Genomic DNA, 22,788 nt, shown 5'->3' with positions numbered 1-22,788 from the left:
ATGATAAAAATACTTGTTGGTCAGATGATGACAATATCTTTAAAAGTACAAATAATGACAATCACCATAAAAATGTTACACTTTGATTTGATGTTTTTATTTCTTCGTTGTATTTTTATGAACATGTGTGTCACACACTTTAATTAATTTTATTTATGTTATACAAATTAGAATATTGTTTGTGAGCTTTCGTTTCACTTTTATTATAATAAAAGTTCTACTTACTTTAATGTCCGTGGACTTTCAATATCGATACAGACCTGCGTTTAAAAACATTATGAAAGAACAAAAAAAAAAAGACATAAGGAAAAACATCAAGAATTCTGGGAATGAGCAGGGAGTGTAGGTGAGAAATGCCTGCAAGATTTACATTAATTTGGTATATTTTGGTCTATTGTTTTCCTTTTCCATACCAAAATTTCCCATAAGTTTAACTTATCAACCTTCACTGCAAATAATGAAAGAAAAAGAAAATTCTCCAAACTTTTATTAGAAATTTCTGAATTGCTCTCTGCATGTAATTAATACCAAACTGTAGAAGTATATTTCCAATGAAATTTTTTCAAAAGGGATGAGATCATTAACTGAAAAGATCTAAGGGTGTCTTACTTTAAAGGGTGCAACTAATGCCGGTAATCTGACCTAGTTTCGAATGAGGTGTAACAGAAGTGTTAGACACCACCATTGATCCCAGAAAATACGCACAGCTTGCTACCTTTGGTAATTAGACACTAGTGTACAGTCAGTACATACAGCTGCGGTCAATACCCACAGCACAGTGTGCAAACAATACAGCGATGGACATCTCTGGTCCAGCTAGAGATAACAAGGTATCACGTTTCATTACTGTCTGCATTTTGTAGCAACAAGCAGAAAACTTCACTTGCAAGCAAAGGAAAGTTAACTTTTTCAGAGTGCGGCACGCAGTTTGGGGCGAGTCTTCAATGCCTTTAAGCAATTGCAACTTTATTTGGAGTAAACCAAGTGTTAAAACGAGTCATAACTGGTCACTAATAATTCCCAAAATATATATTGACTAACAAAGTTTGTCAATTTTTGTTATTAGAGATAATACAGTGATTGAAGTAATTGTCTGGAATCAAGTCAAAAATGTTACTGCTAATAACTCGACTTGATCTTAATTTAAAATAGAGTCACTTGTTTACAACTCTGATTCGAGTACCTCTAGCAATAAATATTTTACCAAACAAAAAGTTTGAATACAATTTTGCTGAGGGTGATTACTATGTTATATATAGAAGGAAAAAAGGCGCTTTGTTAGTCCAAGATCACGATTTACTTTACCATGGAACCTTGTGATGAGTTCCTGAAATAAACAACCACATGATATCTAAAAATTTACAACAAAGTTATACAAAAATAATTTCAATAAACCCATTACCAAGACTTTGCTGATGGAACAAATGCATGACTGAAAATTTACAGCAAAGTTATACCAAAATTCAATAAACCATTACCGAGATTTTGCTGATGAGACAAATGCAGAAATAATGTATAAGTCTGAAAATGTGAATAAATTTTTGTGTTTTGTTAAGCAGAAACTAACTGCGACTAGTTACACTAGATTTAGTAATATATATAGATATATATATCTTTATATACATAATTATATATTATCAATTGTATACAACATGACTGAAGTTTTTAGCAAAAATATCATCTCAGAGAGAGGTTGAGTGAGGGATATAACCAGCAGAAAATCAAACTTTTAATTAGTTTAAGTATAAATCTATTAAAGTAGCAAACAATGCAATAATGGTAACATTGACCAAGATCTTGCACAAGAACATATTCTGTATTACAGTGACAGAAATTTTGCAAAACAAAGGAAAAATTAAAGGAAGCTTGGGTGAATCAGAACAAGTATGTTCCTAAATAGTAAAAAAATGATTGTTTTGTAAAGACTTTCATATTCCAACTTTGGAAATCCATTGATCTCACAAAAATACATGTTGAGTAAAGTCAGATTTGTTGGTGTTCACATTAAACTTTACAAATGATGCAGTAAATATCGCCATTTTGTCGGAAATTGTATGTATCTTTAGAACCTCCTGCAAGCAGGAACTCGCGAAGAAGCCTCATTGGCTTATCAAAGCTAATAGCTGAACGAAGTCAGTCTCTTAGATTCGTATTTAACGTCCATGATTATGAATTGTCAATAACTCTGTAACTGGACGACATACATTAATCTTGGAGTGACTCGGACTCGGGACCTTATGATTGAAAGTGATAACCACTGAGCTAACACTCCTATAATTAAATGCTCAAATTAAATTAAATGCTTAATCCTACCATAAATTGTATGACAACAATAAGCAAGAACTTGATATTGTTCACTTGTGGATAAATGTACTGGATTGCATTGTTTAGCTTGTGCAAAGGAATCCACCTATTTATTTCAGAATATGACAATTTCAGGATTAAACAACTCTTCACCTCAAATTATATATAAAAGTAAGTTGGCCTGACGTTTCGATCCTAGCAGGATCTTCTTCATAGGCTAAAAAAAAAAAAAAAAATGACATTATATCAGAATGAGCCCTTTGATAGAAACATGGCAGTGGTACTTCATATTACAGTTGGGTGTCATAGAAGTACATAGCTAGAATTATCAGTAAATATGCTCTTTTTGTAGATTGCTAAAATTCGGGGCCAATAAACTTTATTGCAGTCACTAGAAAATCTTATATGCAAACTATTTTAAGCCTAGATTTATCTGCTATGAAGTGCCACAGACCTTGACTCCATGTTGATACTAGGTTTGACAAAGTAACAAACATGTGAAGGGTTTAAATGTCATTATAATAATTCCTCTAAATGAATTTGTTCTTGTCACCTCTCTGTACCACTGTTTTCAGTTTTCATGATTGGTTTTTGTTCATCATCCTCCCAGAAACTTCATTTAGTTTCTTCAGAAAGAAATTTCAAAAATTCCTCTCTAAAAATTCCCCTCCCTCTCAATCGAGTGAATGATTTGCTTCATCGATCCCAATCGACATAAATCATCTTTTCACTTCTTCGCCGTTAGCTTTTTCAGTTCTATCCTAGCTATGGACCTCCTGTGGACCTCATCGGGACCGTCTGCAAGCCTGAGACATCGGGCCCAGGCGAAGAAGGATGCTAGGGGTACGTCTGCAGATACACCGGCCCCACCGTGAGCCTGCATAGCTCTATCTATCACGTTGAGAGCCATGTTGGGGGCGATCACCTTGATCATTGCAATCTCTGGAGCTGCAACCTACAAAATAAAAAATATATCAAAAAATATTTATAATAATTTATAAAAATTCTATAAAACATATTTAAATATAGTATTTTTTTTATTTATAATTTGTTTTTCAATTCTAAAAATTAAAAATTATAAAAACTATAAAAATTATAAAAATTATAAAATTATAAATTTTTATTTAAAACTATTTAAATATAAAATTTAAATATAAAAATATAAAATATTTAAAAAATATTATAAAAATTTATAAAAATATTGATAAAAAAGATATTTTAATTCAAATACTGTGTGAATCAGTTCACTACATCAAATCCCAAGTTAATCAAAGATATTTTGCTCGTTCAAAATTTATCAGCAGCTTCTTGGTCTGTTTCGTATTTATCATTTATTGAGTTTCAAAATAAAGCAGAACTTACAGAACTATTGACCAAGAAAAAAGTGTTAAAAAGGATTCCTTTTTTATCAAAAGCTGCTGATACTATCCAAACAAACAGATTTTGTTTATAACCCCAAATTCTTTCTATTTTTATTCTTATAAATTAAGAAAATAATGACTATATTCATATAATTTCAAAACTGTCAGCAACTTCCCAAATGCAATAGACAGGACCTAGAAGCAAATGATACAAATTGTTTGTACTCAGTCTCAACTCCAAAATAGGATATTGTTTACATACATGGCAAGAAACATGAACAAATAGAAATTGCCATAACAGTTGATACTGGACATTTTGATTTACTTAAACTGAGAGGTCGCATCCAGCCACTTCATCAGTGACTTTTTTCCGACTCAAATTGAGTCACTGATTCCAGTCACTCATATAGTGTGTTATCTCAATGGAGAAAAATTTCACAAACATTTTGGAGTCAATTCACACTTTGAAAAGTCAATGACTTAGTCAGGACATGTTACAATACTGCTTAAGCCTCAAAGAGACAGTACCTTATTGCCAACAGTGTCCATCATGTGTGCTGTTTTGAGTGTCAGGAGTCGTGCCTGCTCTATCTCTATCCTAGAGTTAGCTATGTCTGCTTGAATGGTTCCTTGCTCTGCTAACAGCTTACCAAACGCAACTCTCTCATTGACCTGTTGAGATGGTTAAGAAGACTAACGAATTGCAATGCTATCATCGTGCAAAGTGTATGAAGGAAGGATGGCAGAAGAGGACTGAATCTGTGGGGAGGGGGAGGGGAACTTTGATTTGAGGAGACAATTCACAGAATGACCTGAAGTATTCCTAACAACATGAATCATCTTACGAAAATGAAAAAATATTACTTCAAAGTAACAAAACAAGACATGAAAACAGTGTTTCTAAGGTTCTGACAAAAGTGGGTAAGGGAGCATATATCCCCCTCCCCCCGGCCAACCATCCTCTTCTAGTGGATCTGACACCCCTGGCATTAGAAAGTATGAAGCTACAGTAAAGAGTTTATCAGTCACCAAGCCCCTTCCTCCACCACCAATACAACAGTTTATAGTGAATCGATTCATGAGCAAGGAATGTTGGGTACCTGTAAACAAGACACTGAATAAGAATAAGACTCAAATCTACTAAATATTCCTCTTAAAAGTTTCCAAGTACTTCAATACAACGTTTTATGGATTTGCTGAATTATTATCAAACTTTAAAGGCATTGAAGACTCGCCCCAAACCGCGTGCGGCCATCTGTTGCTCGCAAGTGACGTTTTGTTCGTGTTGCTACAAAATGCAGACAAGCAATGAAACGTGATACCTTGTTATCTTTAGCTGGACCTGAGATGTGCATCGCTGTATCGTTTATACACTGTGCTGTGGGTATTGACTGCAGCTTGTGTACTGACTGTACACTAAAGTCTACTTACCGACGTTAGCAAACTGTGTGTGTATTTTCTGGGATCGATGGTGATGTCTAACACTTCTGTTACACCTCATTCGAAACTAGGTCAGATTACCGGCATTAGACGTTTCTTTTTGCGCAAGTCTTCACACCCTTTAAGCAAGAGACTGACACTCTGGATGTTTAGGTCAGTTCAGGAACCACATTCATGTCCTCTACGTATTCACACTACAAAACTCCTGACTTTGATATGGCACAATATTTGAAACGCACAAGTTTCCTTTGATTTTGTAAATTAGGTGAATGTTAAACTTATTTTAAATTTGTGGAGGAGAAACAAATCTGGACAAAGAAATCCTAGGAAGACGTAAAAGAATGAAATGGATTATTTACCCGAAGTTTCATAGTGTCTAGCGCCCTCTCTGCCATACCTATGAGCCGCATACAGTGATGAATTCTGCCAGGTCCTAACCGACCCTGTGATAATCAAAGAGGATGAAAAGTTTAACAAAGAGGAGAAAGATTATTTTTAACGAGATATGGTTAATATATATTAAGAAAACTGTAAAGCTTTAGACAAAACGGTGTTTCAAAGTTAATGCCAATTAAAGACCACGGTTTCTCGTGGCACTGATTCAAGGTCCAGTAATTGTCCCTTTATAGTGAGCAGAGATGGACCATTTGTGGCATACTAAATTCTTCTTCCATTGCTGCAGAGTGAAAGTAAGATTCCACCACAAATAACTTGATTTCCAGTTTTGTTTCAACACAAGACTTACATTATCTACATATATACCAAACTCACCAATGATATTGGCCAAGAGTAGGACAAATAGTCATCAACTTAGCAAAGTAACCTGTGTCCACAATACAGGAAACTCAGAGGGAAAGTTTATTAGGCCAAAATGGTAGCAACTACAGGCTGTAATTAGTCACTATTCAGTAACTTTTACATAACCTTCACAGAAAATATGTATTTAATGAAGAGATGCACCACTATACGTTAATGTTAACACCAGAGTAAGGTATCTTTTACACTCAAGGGAATACTGCTTTGATATTTTCATGTTGAGAATACCAATTACAGTATAAACACATAGCTGGCCTGGTGTGCTTATAAAGTGTATGACTACCATTCCCAAACTATAGTTACTTTCGGTATATTTACCTGTGCTATTTCAAACCCCCTCCCAGGACCGAGCAGAATGTTACTTGCTGGTACTCTGACGTTATCAAACAAGACCTCTCCGTGCCCCTCGGGGGCATCGTCGTAACCATATACTGTCAAATGCCTCAAAATTTGGACACCTGTCGTTTCCATGGGAACCAAAATCATTGACTGCTGTTTATGTGTCTCCCCAGTAGTGTCTGTCTTCCCCATGAATATGCATAGTTTGCAGTGAGGATGAAGTGCACCAGAGGTCCACCACTTCCTGCCATTGAGGACATAATCGTCACCGTCTTGCCTGATCTCCGACCTTATGTTGGTAGCATCTGAAGAAGCCACCTACACAAACACAGCGAAACAAATCTAAAGTTAATGTGAGTCAAGCAGAACAACTAGCTGTCACAATGAACTCAGTCTTGACAAACAAAGTCTGTAATGCTTGATTCTATTTCAAACAAATTCAAACATTTCAAAACCAAGTTCAAAATATCTGTAATCAAAATCATAATTAAAAGTATCTTGAATGTATTAACTTGTTAACATAACACAAATCTACTCACTATTTTTATAGGTTATTACTGTACATTCTAGCATTTTCTAGTACTTTCTTAAAACACAAAGTGGTGCAATTAGCTGAGTAATTTTGCCTCATCATTTAATAACAGTATCATGATACACAGTTTAAATCACTCCCCAAGAGGGCATTTTGGTCAAGTGGTTAAGGCAGTGGACTTGTGATCTAAGGATTACAGGTTCGAGCCCTGGCAAGGTCACTGCGTTGTGTCCTTGGGCAAGGCACTTTATCTCCATTGCCTCTCTTCACCCAGGTGTATAAATGGGGACTTGCGAGGTGACTTGTAAATATAGTTGCGTGCGCCGGTTTGTGGCTGCACCCTATGGGAAGTCCCCCAGGGGACACATGGCTGTGGTGCACTGTGGTGCCCCAGGAGAGATTGTTTGAATTGTGCACACTTTGGTGTGTAGGCATGACAAGTTACTAATGACCAGGATTAAGTTACACATCCGGGACAGCAAGTTTGCTTATGAGGATGTTCATTAATCAAGAACTCTTGACCAATATCATGTGTAGTATCTATTCCCTATCAAAGGGACTTGTTATACTTGACTTGATGTAACATTGTCATATGGTCACATGGTTACATGTAAGGGGACAAGGCTATACAGTTGGTTTTTTGGTTTTTGCACCTAACCTCTGTCTTGGGTAATTTCTCTTAGCAATTATCATTGGATGACAGCAATAAGTTTGAGTCTTAAAATTTTATGTCAAGTTAGGCTACACCTGGGTCACCTATGAGAAATTTGTCACAATATTGAAGCAAACAATTATCGAGGCTGGACCATTAACGAAAGAGCTATTGCAACATTATTGTAACAAACTCACAGTCAGTGACGTTTACAGGATTTCAAATGTGGCAGGGGAAAGGGGAAGGTGTAAATTCTTAATTCACCCTATTGATTTGGGTAGCTACCCAAGATATGAAAGCCATAAACTTCAACCATATAAATTTTATATGGGCCATATAAAAGTTTATCTGGATTTTCTTTATATCAACCAGATAAAGCTTTATCTGGCTCAGATATGGATGCAATAAAATTTAACCAAATAGAATTTTAATTGGGCCATATAAAACTTCATTTTATATCAAGTTATATCTGCCCATTTTTTTCTGGCCAGATATAAATTATAGATCTGGAGCAGATCTGGTCCAGATCCGGAATTTTTATATCTGGCCCAGATCTGGCATTTTGGTAAGGGAGGTACAAGAACCTTGTCTAAAGAGTGCTATAATTCTTCCCTGACTGAAGGTACAAAATCAAACCACCAAACAGGCCTCTACCTCACCCCTCCACTCCTCTCCTACCCCTCCACCCCTCCATTGGATCACCCAGTTTTCGCCCCTGCTTGCATTTATTTGCTCATTTATTTAAAAGATGAAAAACATAAAAACAATCAGTTTCATTCTATAAGTCTAGTGTAAGCTACAAGCCATTCAGTAATATTTCTACAGAAAAATGTGAATTATAAACTGCAATCCTGGTTCTGATTTCATTTCATCATTCTAGGCAGCTTTAAATTAATATCAAATATGTAGATAATTTAAACAGCCATCTGCTGGTTCTTTATAAAGATCTTGCAAATCACGATATGTCATTAATAAACAGCAGATTGTAGTAGATACAGAGACTTCAAACACCCACCTCCGGTTCTGTCATTCCAAAGCAAGATCTTATTTTCCCCTCCAGCAACGGTTTCAACCACATGTCCTGCTGGTCCTTGGTTCCGTACCTCACCAACACCTCCATGTTTCCTGTGTCTGGAGCAGAGCAGTTAAACACCTGTTGTGACAGGGACAGAAAAGAAGTTACCCTACACATCCTGAAAATGGCAACAAAGGTTTCCAGGATTGTCAGCAAGACTCTGGTTCCCTGTCAAATGTCATTTGTAACCACACAGGATATGGCACTATACCCCTTAAAGATTTTATAACAAAACTAGTGGTCCCTATTAAATGCCTTGTCTATGACTATGGCACCAGACAACATCAGATGTTACAACACACCTGTGGTTCCTTATGAATTACCAAACCACTTTTTGTGATAACATGGGGTGCGGGGAGAGGGGGCAAAATAAAAACGAACAGCCATTAGTTGTTACCAGAAATCAAAGCACTGACAGTTTGTTGTTATGTAGTAAAGATGAAGTAGTATACCACCACCTTTCTTATTAACTTTATATACCGTATTGGATGATAACGGACAGTTATGAAGATTAGAATATAGTACGTAGAGCATCATAACACACGTATATTGTTTGCTCTCTGCCTCTTTGCCCTTACCTAGCACCGAAGTATATCACATTTGTGTGTTCATCATGAGGTACGTTACTAAAATTAAGGAATCACTCGATCTCACCAAAAGAAAAAACTAAACCTTAACTCTTCTGTCCCCAAGGTAAACATGGATCTCTATGTTCGTCGCAAATGTATCAACATTTTCTTTGATTTTCAAACTTTTAAAACAAAACAAGTATAGTCACTGATGCTATTTCTTACCTCTGGTGCGTATCGGGATCTTCCCATTAGCTCACATATGTGTGCATACTCAATATTGGTCAGACCTGCTCCGTATCTCATTTCTGGATCTGATTCTATGGGTAAAAATAAGTTCCACAGTCCATTTTCTTTGGCTTTGGTCTGAAAGAAAGAAAACAAAGATTGCTACAGCTTAAGAATCTTAAATATGAAATCTCTGTTGTTTTATTACACAAGTAGAGAATGAATAATGCGTTTTATCATCTGGTGTCACACACAATACTAGAGGCACGAAAAATCCTTCGTTAACTGTCTTTGAAGTAACTCTGAACCACTTACCATGATTTTATCAACAGCATATCATCATAATAAAAAAATTAATTATCAATGATGTAACCTATGAAATAAATATATCATGCCATCTCTCAGACAAATGGCCTGGGAATTTAGACATGAGATTTTTAGACATTAACTTAGTCAAGAACCAGAGAATTCATCAGCTGTGGCTTAGCCTACAGCTGGCCATACACCCTCATTTTCACAAGATGGTGGAATAACATACAAAAATACAGCATACAGCCAAGAAGATCAATAAATTTGAAACTGACTTGAGCTTCTAGTAATAGGATCTTTTCCACCAGTGTTAATTTTGTACTGTCCATTGCAAAGTCACAAAACAACACTTGATTCTGTTTATATGCATATTTCTCTCCATTTCGTTTATTTATTTATTTTTTCACAACATATATACAACAAAAGTAGCGAATACAGAGAGTTATGGAAGGTGAAAGGAAGTGCATCAAGAAACCCTTGTGGGCTTATCTAGTGTTACACTCCCTGTACATAGAGTACACATATAACTTACAAAAAAAGAATTAAGAAAAGAACTAAGAAAAGGAGAAGAAAAGAAGTAAAATCTCCTTAATTTGTATTTAATCGAATTTCGGGAAGAAGCAAAGAATTCCATGTTGTAGCTATGGGAGGACAAATAAGTCAAGTTATACTCCTACCAACTTCATTACATTGAACCACTGTATTACTGCTATGCAAAACAATCTGTCAGAACATATTCAAATCATTTCATTTTTAAAAAGTATGTCTTTACTTTAAGACACAAGTGATTACAACAACTCTTACCCATTAAGAAAAATTCAGGTAGACAGTGGATGGTGTAAAAAATTTGGTTCATGTGACCCGACTTGAATACGAAAGAAAGCGACACGTTACCAATTTTAGACGACTCGTGAAATATCTGACTCGCTGAGTCAGATCAATGGTTTATGATAGTCACTGACCTTGAGTTGCTCAAAGATTGGATGAATGGTCCATTTGTCCTTGGATGCATAATGTTCATTCAGTTCCCTCTCCACAGGATAAATATACTCATTCATAAACTCTTTTACTTCTTTATGAATCTGCTGAGCACGTTCTGATAAACCTTTCACATCATATGCCATTTGTCCTGAAATATTAAGAGACCGCAGTTTCCGATATCAAAAGTATGCAGTGAATGTGAAATATCAGATGAATTTACTTAAAATGTACAAGTGATTCATTTCCTGTTTCAAAGTCGAATTTCTCAAACTCATCGTATCAATTTTTTGAGGGGGGAGGGAGGGGGGGGGATTGTAGCTGAACTGAAAATTCCTATTCCAGGTTCATATCATGTTTCAAAATCAATTGTATCATATTTATTGTATCAACATTTTGGGCGGGGAGGGAGAGGTGGGGTGGATTTGAAGTGAAATATCAAATTTTCACAATGTAGGAATTTCTCCACCCAATCCCAAGCACTGTCATGCTAACAGAAGATAACATAATAAAAAAGAATAATGGATAGAACTGAATATTCATGACTTGATTTAGATGAATATTCAACGAACTATTTAAAGAAACTCGATTAATAACAAACATACCTACTGTACTTGTAGAATGAAATCTCTTTTGCCCGCCTCCTGTCGTGCTGAAAGTACTGTAAGATCTTTTACCAGAGATTGGTCCATTTTTGGAATGGTTGACAGTTACAAAGGCAGTATGGGACCCTTTGGACCCGATGGTCCAACTCAGTTCTGCCAAGCCCTCGGCTAATTGGCCTACCAACTTAGCAGAAGCTGAGCTAGCTTGACCTACAGCATAAAAAGAAGTTGAGAAAATATTTATTTTCAGACTACCATAGGTGACAAATTTGTTACATATGTGATTGTAGTTATTTCTTAAAATTAGCAGGCATAAATATGTTGCCATGGCAACAGACTATTTTATACATTATATATATTATCATGAAACATGTGGTAAAAATTCAATTGCCAAATTTCCAAGGAAAATGCTGAAAAAGTATCCTATAAACATCTAAAGATAAGCAAGAAAAAGTTTTATTCATGTTTCATATGGGCTTATGTAAAGAATTGAAGAAGACAATATTTTTTATTTTTAAAGAAAATGGAAGACATAATATGACATGAAGGTTGAGATCTTAGTATGAAATGGTATACAATGCATGATATTAAATATTGAATAACATGTGAGAATTGAACTTTGACATACAACAATTAATTGACCTCAAGTGACTTTTGACTTAACCTTTAACATCACAATACAAATGGCTGCCTCAAAGGTTTGTGATGAATCATTATTTTCATATCCTTTTTTTAAAACCATGAGAATAAAACCATTCTTGAAGTTTTACAAACTGAAGTGTTTAAAAATTGGATTGGAAAGCTATATTACCCTGCAGCGCCCTCTTGTAAACACCTTGCGCAATTGCGGCCAAGCGGAAGAAACTGAAGGAGATATAGAAGTCAAGATTGTCCACTGGAGGGAGCCCTCTCTTTTCAAAGTAAGACTGAATGAAGCCTTCCATTGTAGGAATTCCGAGCTCGGTAACATCGACATTATGAAAGCCTGACAAGACACATTATAATAAAAGAAATGTATTCTTCAAACAAAAGTGAAAACACATTCATGTTATCTTTACAAAATCACACAAACTTGCTCAGGAGATAACAGTTTTAAAGGCCATAATGTGGAGTTAAGCTGTATAATTTATGGTTGATGAAAGGCGTATCCAGGTTCTCATGAAATGGAGATCGGAGAGAGAGAGGGGGGGCAGGGGGGGCTAAGTATTTGTAGATACCGAAATTACTACAAAATTGGAGTGCCTACCAAAATATTGCAAGCAAGGAATCCATGCATGAAAGATGATGCTAAAACTATTTCACTGTGTGCCTTATTATGCTAAAATTTAAATTTTCAAAACAAAGGGGCACATTCCACCTTCCATGATCCACCCTGTAATGGGGTGAAAGCATTGCGTAGCTTCTGTGATTCATTGCCAACCAAATTAACATCACTAATATCTGTAGTTAGTTGAGAGCTGCAGCTATTTATAACCACAAGTATCAAAACTAATTTATGCATAATGCATGAATTTTCATACTCACCCTTCATCTGTGGGTTGGGTGGCAAGAAATAAGGCATGCAGCAATAAGCTAGATCTGCTAGGGGATCCCCTAAGGTTGAAAGTTCCCAATCGAGTACGGCAAGAACTTTTGGCTCCGTTGGATGGAAGATCATATTATCTACTCTAGAAGGTCAAGAAGAAAAAGTTAACAAAACAAAGTTGTTTTTTTCTCAAAATAAAAATGAACAAATATTAAAGAAAACCCCATTCAGGAGTAAGAGAATTTGAATCTTGTAAGTAATTGTCGGCACTAAATAAGGGAAAGTAATCAACATATGACACACAATTGTTTGTATGACACTGGTATTAGTCAGGCGCGTAGCCAAGGGAGGGGGGGAAGTGGGCGACCACCCCCCCCCTTGAGCATATTTTTTTATGATATTGCTAGTAATTTCGAAATAGAAAATGCTTCGATGCAACTTACAAGGCCTGGGAAGTGTCAATTCCAGCAATCTGGGAGGCATTTTTGACCAAAATATTCTTGTAGGCTTTGTGCAAACCCATGGTGGCGCTACGCTTAGTTTGCCTACAGGCTTCACCCCTCCCTTGGCAAATTCCTCGCTACGCAACTGGTATTAGTATCACCAATCACAGTTATGACAAAACTATCAAGATGATGACCACAGAAAGTCACATGGAACCACAAAATATGGATCCAAAGAATCACAAGAACTTAGAAAAATTAGTATAAAACAAAGATGATCTCTTTTTTTGAATGTTTGGTATTACCTGAAGTCACCATGAACTACGGTGGTCTCATCTGTTTTAGGCACTTGAGTTGGTAACCATTCCATGAGTTTGTTCATGGCCGGCATGTCATGTGTCTTACTAGCCTCGTACTGCTTAGACCAACGGCCAATCTGTCTAGCTACGTAGTTACCTGTCAAGGGAGATAAATACATTTCCCTGATTATATATATTCAAGATTCTGAAATCAGCAAAAACCCTTATTAACATCATTACTGACTTTCTTAATATTTGAATATTTGAACTGGAAGAAAAAAACTTGAAGATGTGTTTTACAAATGTTTATTAACTTGAATATAACTGTCAAATTTTGTACATGTGAAGTCTGATCAAAGAAAACTAACTGTGAAATTAAGGCAAAGAAAGGCTACATACTTTGCTTACTACAACATTTTTCCACGACGAGTGATGCCTCCTAGCTTTCCTTCTGAAAAGTACGCTAGTAAATTGACATGTTCCAACACAACAGAAAGGGAAGAAACGGGTTGTGCAACTTACATGTAAATGAAGCAATACCATGGCAACATGGATTGTCCAATTTTAGTTATTGGTGAAACTTAACACTCTATCTGAATAAACCGGAGCGAGAAATCAAGAAAAAGATTTTGCAGGCTCGAACCTATCTTACGCCTATTTTTCATTTGCCTTTAGGATCTGGATGAAAAAATCATCTTATTTCTTCTTACCTCGCTTTCCATATCCCTCCAAGCCTGCTTTCTGTACGTCTGCATCGTGTATTCTGCAGAGGACATCCAGAGTTGCGTCATAAATCGCTCCACGCTCCTCCTTTGTCATGCCGGGGAGTGTCGGGTCCTTGATGACTCGACCTGGCACGTAGTCCATCACGAAAAATGGAGTACCGATGACACTGTGGTGTAAAAGCATGATTTACATCGACCGTTTTACGAGATATCCCGGTATCACTTATTAGTTTGTTAATTACCTACTTGATATGTGAGGTTGTGGACCAACCAAAGAAGAAGAAGATGCTATATACACAGGTCCTACTATGAGCTTCAACTGAAGCGACAATATATGATGCTACTAAACTTTACAGATAATAGTTTGGTGCAATCCAGACTCGTCTGTTTTTACCTAACATACTTTTGCCTTCCACTTTTTCAACACAATGCTAATAAATTTGAAAATGGAACACCTTGGTACCCATAGGTTTTCATGACTTTGTAGTCTCACTCCACCATATGAAACCAATAGTAAACACTCATCAACTAACCTGTTGTCCTCACTCAGAGCTAATAAGTTGGGTACTGGAGCACCATGGTCCCCTAAGGCCTTCATGGTTCTCCCACTCCACCATGTGAAAACATTCATATACCATAATATCTATATCAACTAACCTGTTGTCCTCACTCAGAGCTAATAAGTTGGGTACTGGAGCACCATGGTCCCCTAAGGCCTTCATGGTTCTCCCACTCCACCATGTGAAACCATTAGTATACCCTCATATCTAAATCAACTAACCTGTTGTCCTCACTCAGAGCTAATAAGTTGGGTACTGGAACACCATGGTCCCCTAAGGCCTTCATGTTTCTCCCTTTCCAACATGTGAAACATTAATATACCCTCATATCTATATCAACTAACCTGTTGTCCTCACTAAGAGCTAATAAGTTTGGTACTGGAACACCATGGTCCCCTAAGGCCTTCATGGTTCTCTCACTCCACCATGTGAAACCATTAATATACCCTCATATCTATATCAACTAACCTGTTGTCCTCACTAAGAGCTAATAAGTTTGGTACTGGAACACCATGGTCCCCTGAGGCCTTCATGGTTCTCCCACTCCACCATGTGAAACCATTAAAATACCCTCATATCTATATCAACTAACCTCTTGTCCTCCCTCAGAGCTAATAATTTTGGTACTGGAACAACATGGTCCCCTAAGGCCTTCATGGTTCTCCCACTCCACCATATATACCCTCATATCTAAATCAACTAACCTGTTGTCCTCACTCAAAGCTAATAAGTTGGGTACTGGAACAACATGGTCCCCTAAGGCCTTCATGGTTCTCCCACTTCACCATGTGAAACCATTTATCTACCCTCATATCTATATCAACTAACCTGTTGTCCTCACTCAGAGCTAATAAGTTTGGTACTGGAACACCATGGTCCCCTAAGGCCTTCATGACTTGGTACTCCCGTTCAACCATGTGAGCAGAGGGCAGCAGTTTGCCTGGTGGTTTCTTTCGCAGCACCATCTCCTTTCCACCATAACCCACAAAATATGTAGGATTTGACTGTCCATGTTTAAACTGTCTGATGTTCATTTTGCCATCGGATGAGTTGACACCGATCCCTTCAAAATAGTCCTTTAAGCTCTCTTCAGAAATCTCCATCCCTTTCCTAACAGCAGATGTTCCAGGTTTGAAACCTTCCAGATTGATGCTCAGTTTAGATGACAGATCATTTAGGGCTTCCTTCATATCTGAGACCTAAATATGGAAAAGGTATTTTTTTTTAAAAATTTCCATTCAATGGAACACTTTTCATCCTTGGGCAATTTGAATGAGACAACTGACAAACCAGACAGTTTTGAGCTAATGAATTAACAGAAAAGATCTCACTTTTAGCACTTGATGGTGTACAAGTGCTCTTCATAGAATGCTTAATATTGTATCGTAGGTCATATGTAAAAACTGTTTAGAAAATTACTATTCAATAAAAAGTGTACTTTTTACTTATTTTAATAAGCTAAATTTGCCTCAGATATGACCTCTTACTCCACCTATGTGTTAAGCATTCATACAAACACACCTATAGAATCTCCATGACAACCTAAAACGTAAAATTAGTAAATTTACCATAGTCTTCATGTCAAACTCCTCTGTTCTACCATTTTGTACCCTGCTTATTACCTAAATACCAGCTTTCTCTTACATAATTACTAATTCCTTATGCATAAATATTATAACAATATTCATAAAACAAACGTTTATGACTTCAAACCCTTTACACATGAACCTGCTTTTTAATATCTATAAAGTACCTATATGGTCTCCATGGTAACATTCTCTTTTTATAATACACAATGCACTAGTATGGAATCCATAGCAACCTTGTCTACAACATACAAAACTGTACCTGTATGGTGCCAATGCCTAGCTTCTCAGCACCTTTAATATTGACAGCAAGATCATCCAGAAAGATAGATTCTTCTGGTTTGACTCCGAGTTGATCAAGGCACATATTGTAAATGGCAGCAGTTGGTTTCCTTATACCGACAACACATGATTCAACTACCTGTCAATCAATGATAATGAACAAAGTAAAAGTGTTGTTTATGGGTGATTCTTTGGTGATGTTTCAATCTTCAAAAAGCTTGTAGGCCACATTTTAACCAATGTCAGTTATTTCTGTCAAAAATTTTATCCATAAAATCATAATAATATGTGGGGGAAGTATGCTGTTGTTTGTGCTAACAATGTGGTAAGTGGAAACAAGTATATGACAGAAGATTTAAGGTCTGAAATCTGAGCTGTCAGAAAGTTGTTTGAAACCATACTCGTAAAGCTTCAGACTTCCGTTGAAGAATATGTCACTTTCTAAATCATTGAACTGACTTCATAATTAAGACAAATTTCTGAATAAGATCCTGCTATGGATGAAATATTAAGCCCTCTGGCTTTTATAAGTAAAGTTTCTGAATAAGAAGACTTGGATTGGTATCAGAAAGCCAGAAACTAACCTTTAAATGTTATGCAAATCATATGAACTTTTAATGGCAAAAGCACAAAAGAACTGAAATTTGAACAATCAAGTATCCCAATGAAAAATTTAAGACAAATGTGAAATGGATAGTGGGTTAGTCATATCTAAGGCAACTGGTTGTGATTTGTTTCCATAGTTACATAATCATATTCCACTCAAATAAATTCAGCCAAGTCGCAAATGAAATTTTCTTTATGAAAAATGAAATATTCCTTCTCATTCATCAAGGTGCAATTAACTGGTAATTAATATCCTCACCACTAAATGGCCAATAAATCTTCAGTCCTGATTTTCCAACATAGGCTATGCTAGGTACATTTGCATATTTTGTATGCATATAAACATATATATACCACAGGCCCTACAGGACATCGTTTGATTTAAAAAGATATGCAATATGGGCTAAAACCTGTTAGAGCATTATTAAGTGAAACAAAAAACAATATGTTTGGTCTTAATTAAGCTTAGTGTGAGTTTATGTTGTAAATGCAATCAGCTGGTTGAGATGGTTTTATCTCTGTGAATAAATTAAACAAAATACTTTGGGTGTGAAGACTTGCGCACAAAGAAACGTCTCATGCCGGTAATCTGACCTAGTTTCGAATGAGGTGTAACAGAAGTGTTAGACACCACCATCGATCCCAGAAAATACACACACAGCTTGCTACCGTCGGTAATTAGACACTAGTGTACAGTCAATACATACAGCTACGGTCAATACCCACAACACAGTGTACATAGCAGCAATGGACATCTCAGGTCTAGATAAAAGATAACAAGGCATCATGTTTCATTACTGTCTGCATTTTGTAGCGACAAGAAAAAATTTTCACTTGCAAGCAACGGAAAGTTAACTTTATCAGAGCGCGGCACACGGTTTGGGGCGAGTCTTCAGTGCCTTTAACAGACACTTAGCTACCATATAATCAATCATTTAGCCCTACATACTCACAACATCGAATAGTTGTCTGTCCACTGGCAGCATGGCTTCTCTCTGGCCAGCTTTCTTCCAGTTATTTGTGAGGAGAGCTGTTTTGATTCCCTCTGCTCGGATACAGTGAATGGCATCAATCATCTCTGGTAAACAGCTGTTCGTCTTTTCTTCAAAATAGGCAAGTAAACCCACCATTGACACAGGATATCCCAGCTATAGGTACAAATTGAAAGAAGCGTTTAGAATGTTACCTCTCAAAGCTTCCTTTCCTAGAGGTCATTTATGTATCCAAAAAGTCAGACAATCCCTTTAATATTCAGTATAGTATATGTATGGTTATATCCTCATAAATCTTTAACAGATGAGGATTATGACATATGACCTCCCTGAATGGTAGCCATAGCAACTGAGTAGTTATTAGGAGCAAAACCCCATATCTGGCTGTTTAACATAATCCTTACTTTACTGTGTAACTATTGCTAGAAACAAATACGTACACTAAAATATGAAGATGTTAACTCACTGCCAAGAAATAAATCTTCACAAAAGAAAGCAAAGGTCTTATGGCATTGGCAGAAAATTATCTAGCATATTATAGCAAAAAGTTATTCAAAATACCTGAGTTTGTTTCACAACTTTGAAGATGTAACAACTTTTGTATGTTGTACAACCTATTCATTTACACCATTCTTTGATAAACAAACTACCTGAACCTGAAAACTGCTATACAAATCGCAAGCAATAAATTATTTCCCCAATTGATTGTATGAATGTAAAACGAACAAAACGAAGCATTCAAAAACGGAAATATAGAAATAGATTCCCTAGATATCAGATAAGATAAACTTTATTAAACCCCACAAAGGGTAACTGAATGCTCGCATAAAAACAGTATTATACAAATACTAATATACTAAAATGTTACAAAAGGGCAAGAACAAATAAACAAAGCAGTCTTCTTATTTATGTAAGGATGGCTCAATGATGGTTACCTTCTCTGAACATTCTTTAGAAAACTCTTCTTCAAATTCCTCTGCAGTAAGTTCGCCTCTTTCAAGTTTTAAGAACGCACTGTCAGGGCCCTTAGCTATCGATACATCACGAATGGTTCTACTCGGTACGCCCAACTTCTTTTCAAATTCTATGATGGAATGGAGAGAAGTTTTATAGGTACTCATGTAACAAAGACATTGCTGGTTGCCTTTCAAAACCAAATTTTCTTTTCAAAGTTGCTTACACAATTAAGTTTCTCTACAAGATCTATCAAGTATTGAACTATGACACTGCATGATAACATCAAGCACATGACCATTACTAGCTGATCTATCAGATAAGGGCAGCTTTGTGTTGATACAATATAAAGATTAACAACATATTCCTGACAGGCAGAAATAGACAAAACAATTTACCAAACTGATACATTGGCATATTGACTTCTGTACCCGACATATGCTATGTGAGCCTGTACTTATGCTTGTGTCCTTAGTCCTTATACATATAATTACGTATAATAGCAAGTAGTCAATGCTTACAGACTTGTACCTTAGCACCCTGTGGACTGGTGGCCCCCTGTATGCAAGGGGAGGGGGGGGGGGAGATTCTGCTTGTCATCAAACTCATGCTCTTTGTACCCACACAACTTTATTACATACATTCCATAATGTTTGCAATGTCATTGTAAACCACACATCTCTAGTTTTGCCTAAATTTGTTTATCATTACAATTTCACTTTTCCCAATTTTTGGGGTAGTATGCTTCAGATATATCTGGGTGGTTATCATACAAAAGTGCTTCCCTATGTAATGTAAATAATGTTAACTTTACTACTGGACAAAAAGCAGAGCAACTTACCATCGAATACTGGAAATGGCTTCGGGATAATGACTCCTCCCATGTCAAAGATGACAGCTTTCGTCCTGTACTGACTCATACTGATGTGAAAATTTCTTCTCTGCATGGGATGTACTTCAGACGTTGACACATGCCAAGCCAATATGGGAAGTGTGCATTTTGTATTTCTTTCTGCATAGCTGAGCCAAGCATGCACTTTTGCGGATGTTCTGACTCCCGCCTGGCATAGACGACTCATTTTGACTTGGAGGAAGAAGCAGAAAAATTTAAGTAAACTTTGGCAAATAAAATTTTTGTATCTAGCTGGTAAATACAGAGGACCTTATGCTGAGCTACTGTACAAATTTGTCTTCACATAGTCAAGTTAATGCCATGAACATGAATAGGGATGCATCAGACGAAATGTTTTGGACCCAAAATGATCAGATATTCCCTGATAATGAACCAGTAGAAACAAAAACAAAACTAAAACTGGCACAGAATGTTCTTATAAGGTTCATCTCTACTTGAGCAAATATGCTCAAGATATAGTGAAAGAGGGAAATTTAATGATTAACATTAATTGCTTAATCTCCAAAGTAACACGTTACTGTATGTTGGAAAACGATTCTCAATGGTCACAAACTTTACATTTTTTGAAATGACAGAAGAAAAGATTAGGCAGGAATTATAGTGAACTCCAGAAATAGTCAGGGGGACTAAATTGGATATCTACTGTGGGATAATTGAGGAGAGAGTAAATGTTAATGTACAGAATAACATGTTGAATCTTTCTTTACAGTGAAGATAATATGAATGCCTACAGAAAGGGGTTATAGGAACAATGATTAGAACATGTGATCTATGGTTTAAATGCATACACTGATAAAAACTAATGGAAGAGTTTCCACTTCAAGCAGAATTTTCCTCCATTCAAAATAGTTTAATTTGTCAACTTTCGTCAAGAGTTTAGTCTACATAATTATTTTAAGATAAACTATTCAAGATAAAAAGCAGAAAATATGTTGAATACCCAGCCAACCTCATCAACGTTTGAGAATGGCAGTAAGTCACTATAATATGTTTTGGTGATGCCATGCTTGTTTATTTTTTCAATAAATCCATCTAGATACTGCTGGTCTATGGTTGTTTGAACAGTCGGTAGTACTTTACACCATTGACACTATAGTACTAAGAAGATAGGCTAGTACTAGTAGTACATGTTATGCATAGTTATCATGCCCAGTTTGCACTATGAGTGTAACTGTGAGGTGAAGTCGTTGTCCAACACGGCCAAAGGTACGGAGAATTGCAAAATACATGACATGCGTCTGTCAATTTACACAGAAAGTTTCTTTCTTACTTGTTTATTGAGTTGCTTCTGATATCTGAAACATCCGTATTACCGAAATGGATCGGTTTGGAAGGAAAACCAACCTGTTTTTCTCTTCCCAGGTACCTTGCACAGAAGTTGTGGTACCTCAGTGTGTCTCTTGTCTTGTTTACAAATAGGACGTAGCAATTTAGTTGGCCATCCTTGTAGCCTTGCAAGTATCTAGATGGATTGAAAGTAGCTGAACAATGTCAATTTGTGATAGTGGCATACATAGGCCTAGAGCAGAATATATTCTGCTCTATGGATAGTTGCCAGTAAGGCGATAGTGTAAGTATGAAGGCGGCCCAATAAAAACACAAGAAACAGTCAGTGGAAAAGTATGTATTTGTATTTTTTTTTTGGTCCTCCTGCAAGCAGGAACTCGCGAAGAAGCCTCATTGGCTTATCAAAGCCGCAGCTGACCGAAGTCAGTCTCTTACATTCATATTTAACCGGTCCATGATTATGAATTGTCAACAACTCTGTAACTGGACCAAATATATTTATCTTGGAGTGACTCGAGCCGGGGACCTTACGATTGGAATGCACCGGCGTTAACCACTGAGCTAACACTCCACAATATGAAAGCCCATTACTCGAATAGTGCCAAACAAAACATATTTTTACGAATTACGTAATTACGAATTAATAACTCGTTATGACGAATTAATAACTCGTTATTACGAATTAAAGGCATTGAAGACTCGCTCAAACCGCGTTCAGCGCTCTGAAGAAAAGTTAACTTTCCGTTGCTTGCAAGTGAAGTTTTCTTCTTGTCGCTACAAATACACACAGTAATGAAACGTGATACCTTGTAATCTTTTATCTAGACCTGAGATGTCCATCGCTGCTATCTACACTGTGTTGTGGGTATTGACCGTAGCTGTATGTATTGACTGTACACTACTAGTGTCTAATTACCGACGATAGCAAGCTGAGTGTGTATTTTCTGGGATTGATGGTGGTGTCTAACAATTGTGTTACACCTCATTCGAAACTAGGTCAGATTACCGACATGACACGTTTCTTTGTGCGCGAGTCTTCCCACCGTTTCGTAATTCTTAATTAATGATCGTAATTAAGAAATACTAATTCGTAATAACGAAATAATAATTCGTTATTATGAATTAATAATTTGTATACTATATCGACTTAATTTACACTCTCACTAGCTCTTTCCACTGACTCGTTGCCATACTCGATTTTGGAACGAAGTTCACCACACTCAGTGGGTATAGCTTAGTCTCGAAGGGACAAACATCAAGTAGGCCCTCCGTACATGTAATTGACGCTCTATGTGTAAAGTACATACAGTGCCAAGAGCTAATTCTCACTCAATCTTTGGGGTTATAGTGGACGTTCATGACAGCCAAAATTGTCAAAATTCAGGAAAATCAGGATTCTCGATCGATA

The 22,788-nt window shown here is 36.5% G+C and overlaps 1 protein-coding gene across 2 annotated transcripts; it reads right to left on the bottom strand.

Annotated features, from left to right (window-relative positions):
* Window positions 1-917: 917 nt before the first annotated feature.
* Window positions 918-21,500, bottom strand: LOC139980697 (acyl-CoA dehydrogenase family member 10-like). 2 transcript variants are annotated; one of them, XM_071992533.1, is made up of 18 exons: window positions 21,364-21,500; window positions 20,022-20,264; window positions 19,162-19,310; window positions 18,188-18,382; window positions 16,609-16,767; window positions 15,589-15,959; window positions 14,186-14,367; window positions 13,482-13,632; window positions 12,733-12,875; window positions 12,020-12,193; window positions 11,209-11,418; window positions 10,588-10,754; window positions 9,314-9,454; window positions 8,460-8,597; window positions 6,240-6,578; window positions 5,465-5,548; window positions 4,194-4,337; window positions 918-3,259 (listed from the first exon to the last, which is right to left on the bottom strand). In XM_071992533.1, exons 2-18 carry the CDS (start codon window positions 20,257-20,259, stop codon window positions 3,032-3,034), a joined length of 3,213 nt encoding a protein of 1,070 aa, XP_071848634.1. In that variant the 5' UTR covers window positions 20,260-20,264; window positions 21,364-21,500; the 3' UTR covers window positions 918-3,031. The 2 variants fall into 2 exon arrangements, with proteins under 2 accessions (XP_071848634.1, XP_071848635.1); XM_071992534.1 differs by having other exon boundaries at window positions 21,438-21,491.
* Between the last annotated feature and the right edge of the window lie 1,288 nt (window positions 21,501-22,788).

The sequence above is a fragment of the Apostichopus japonicus genome, chromosome 15 (assembly GCF_037975245.1).
Source record: "Apostichopus japonicus isolate 1M-3 chromosome 15, ASM3797524v1, whole genome shotgun sequence".
Classification (NCBI taxonomy): domain Eukaryota; kingdom Metazoa; phylum Echinodermata; class Holothuroidea; order Aspidochirotida; family Stichopodidae; genus Apostichopus; species Apostichopus japonicus.
This window is presented reverse-complemented; position numbering and strand designations above follow the sequence as displayed.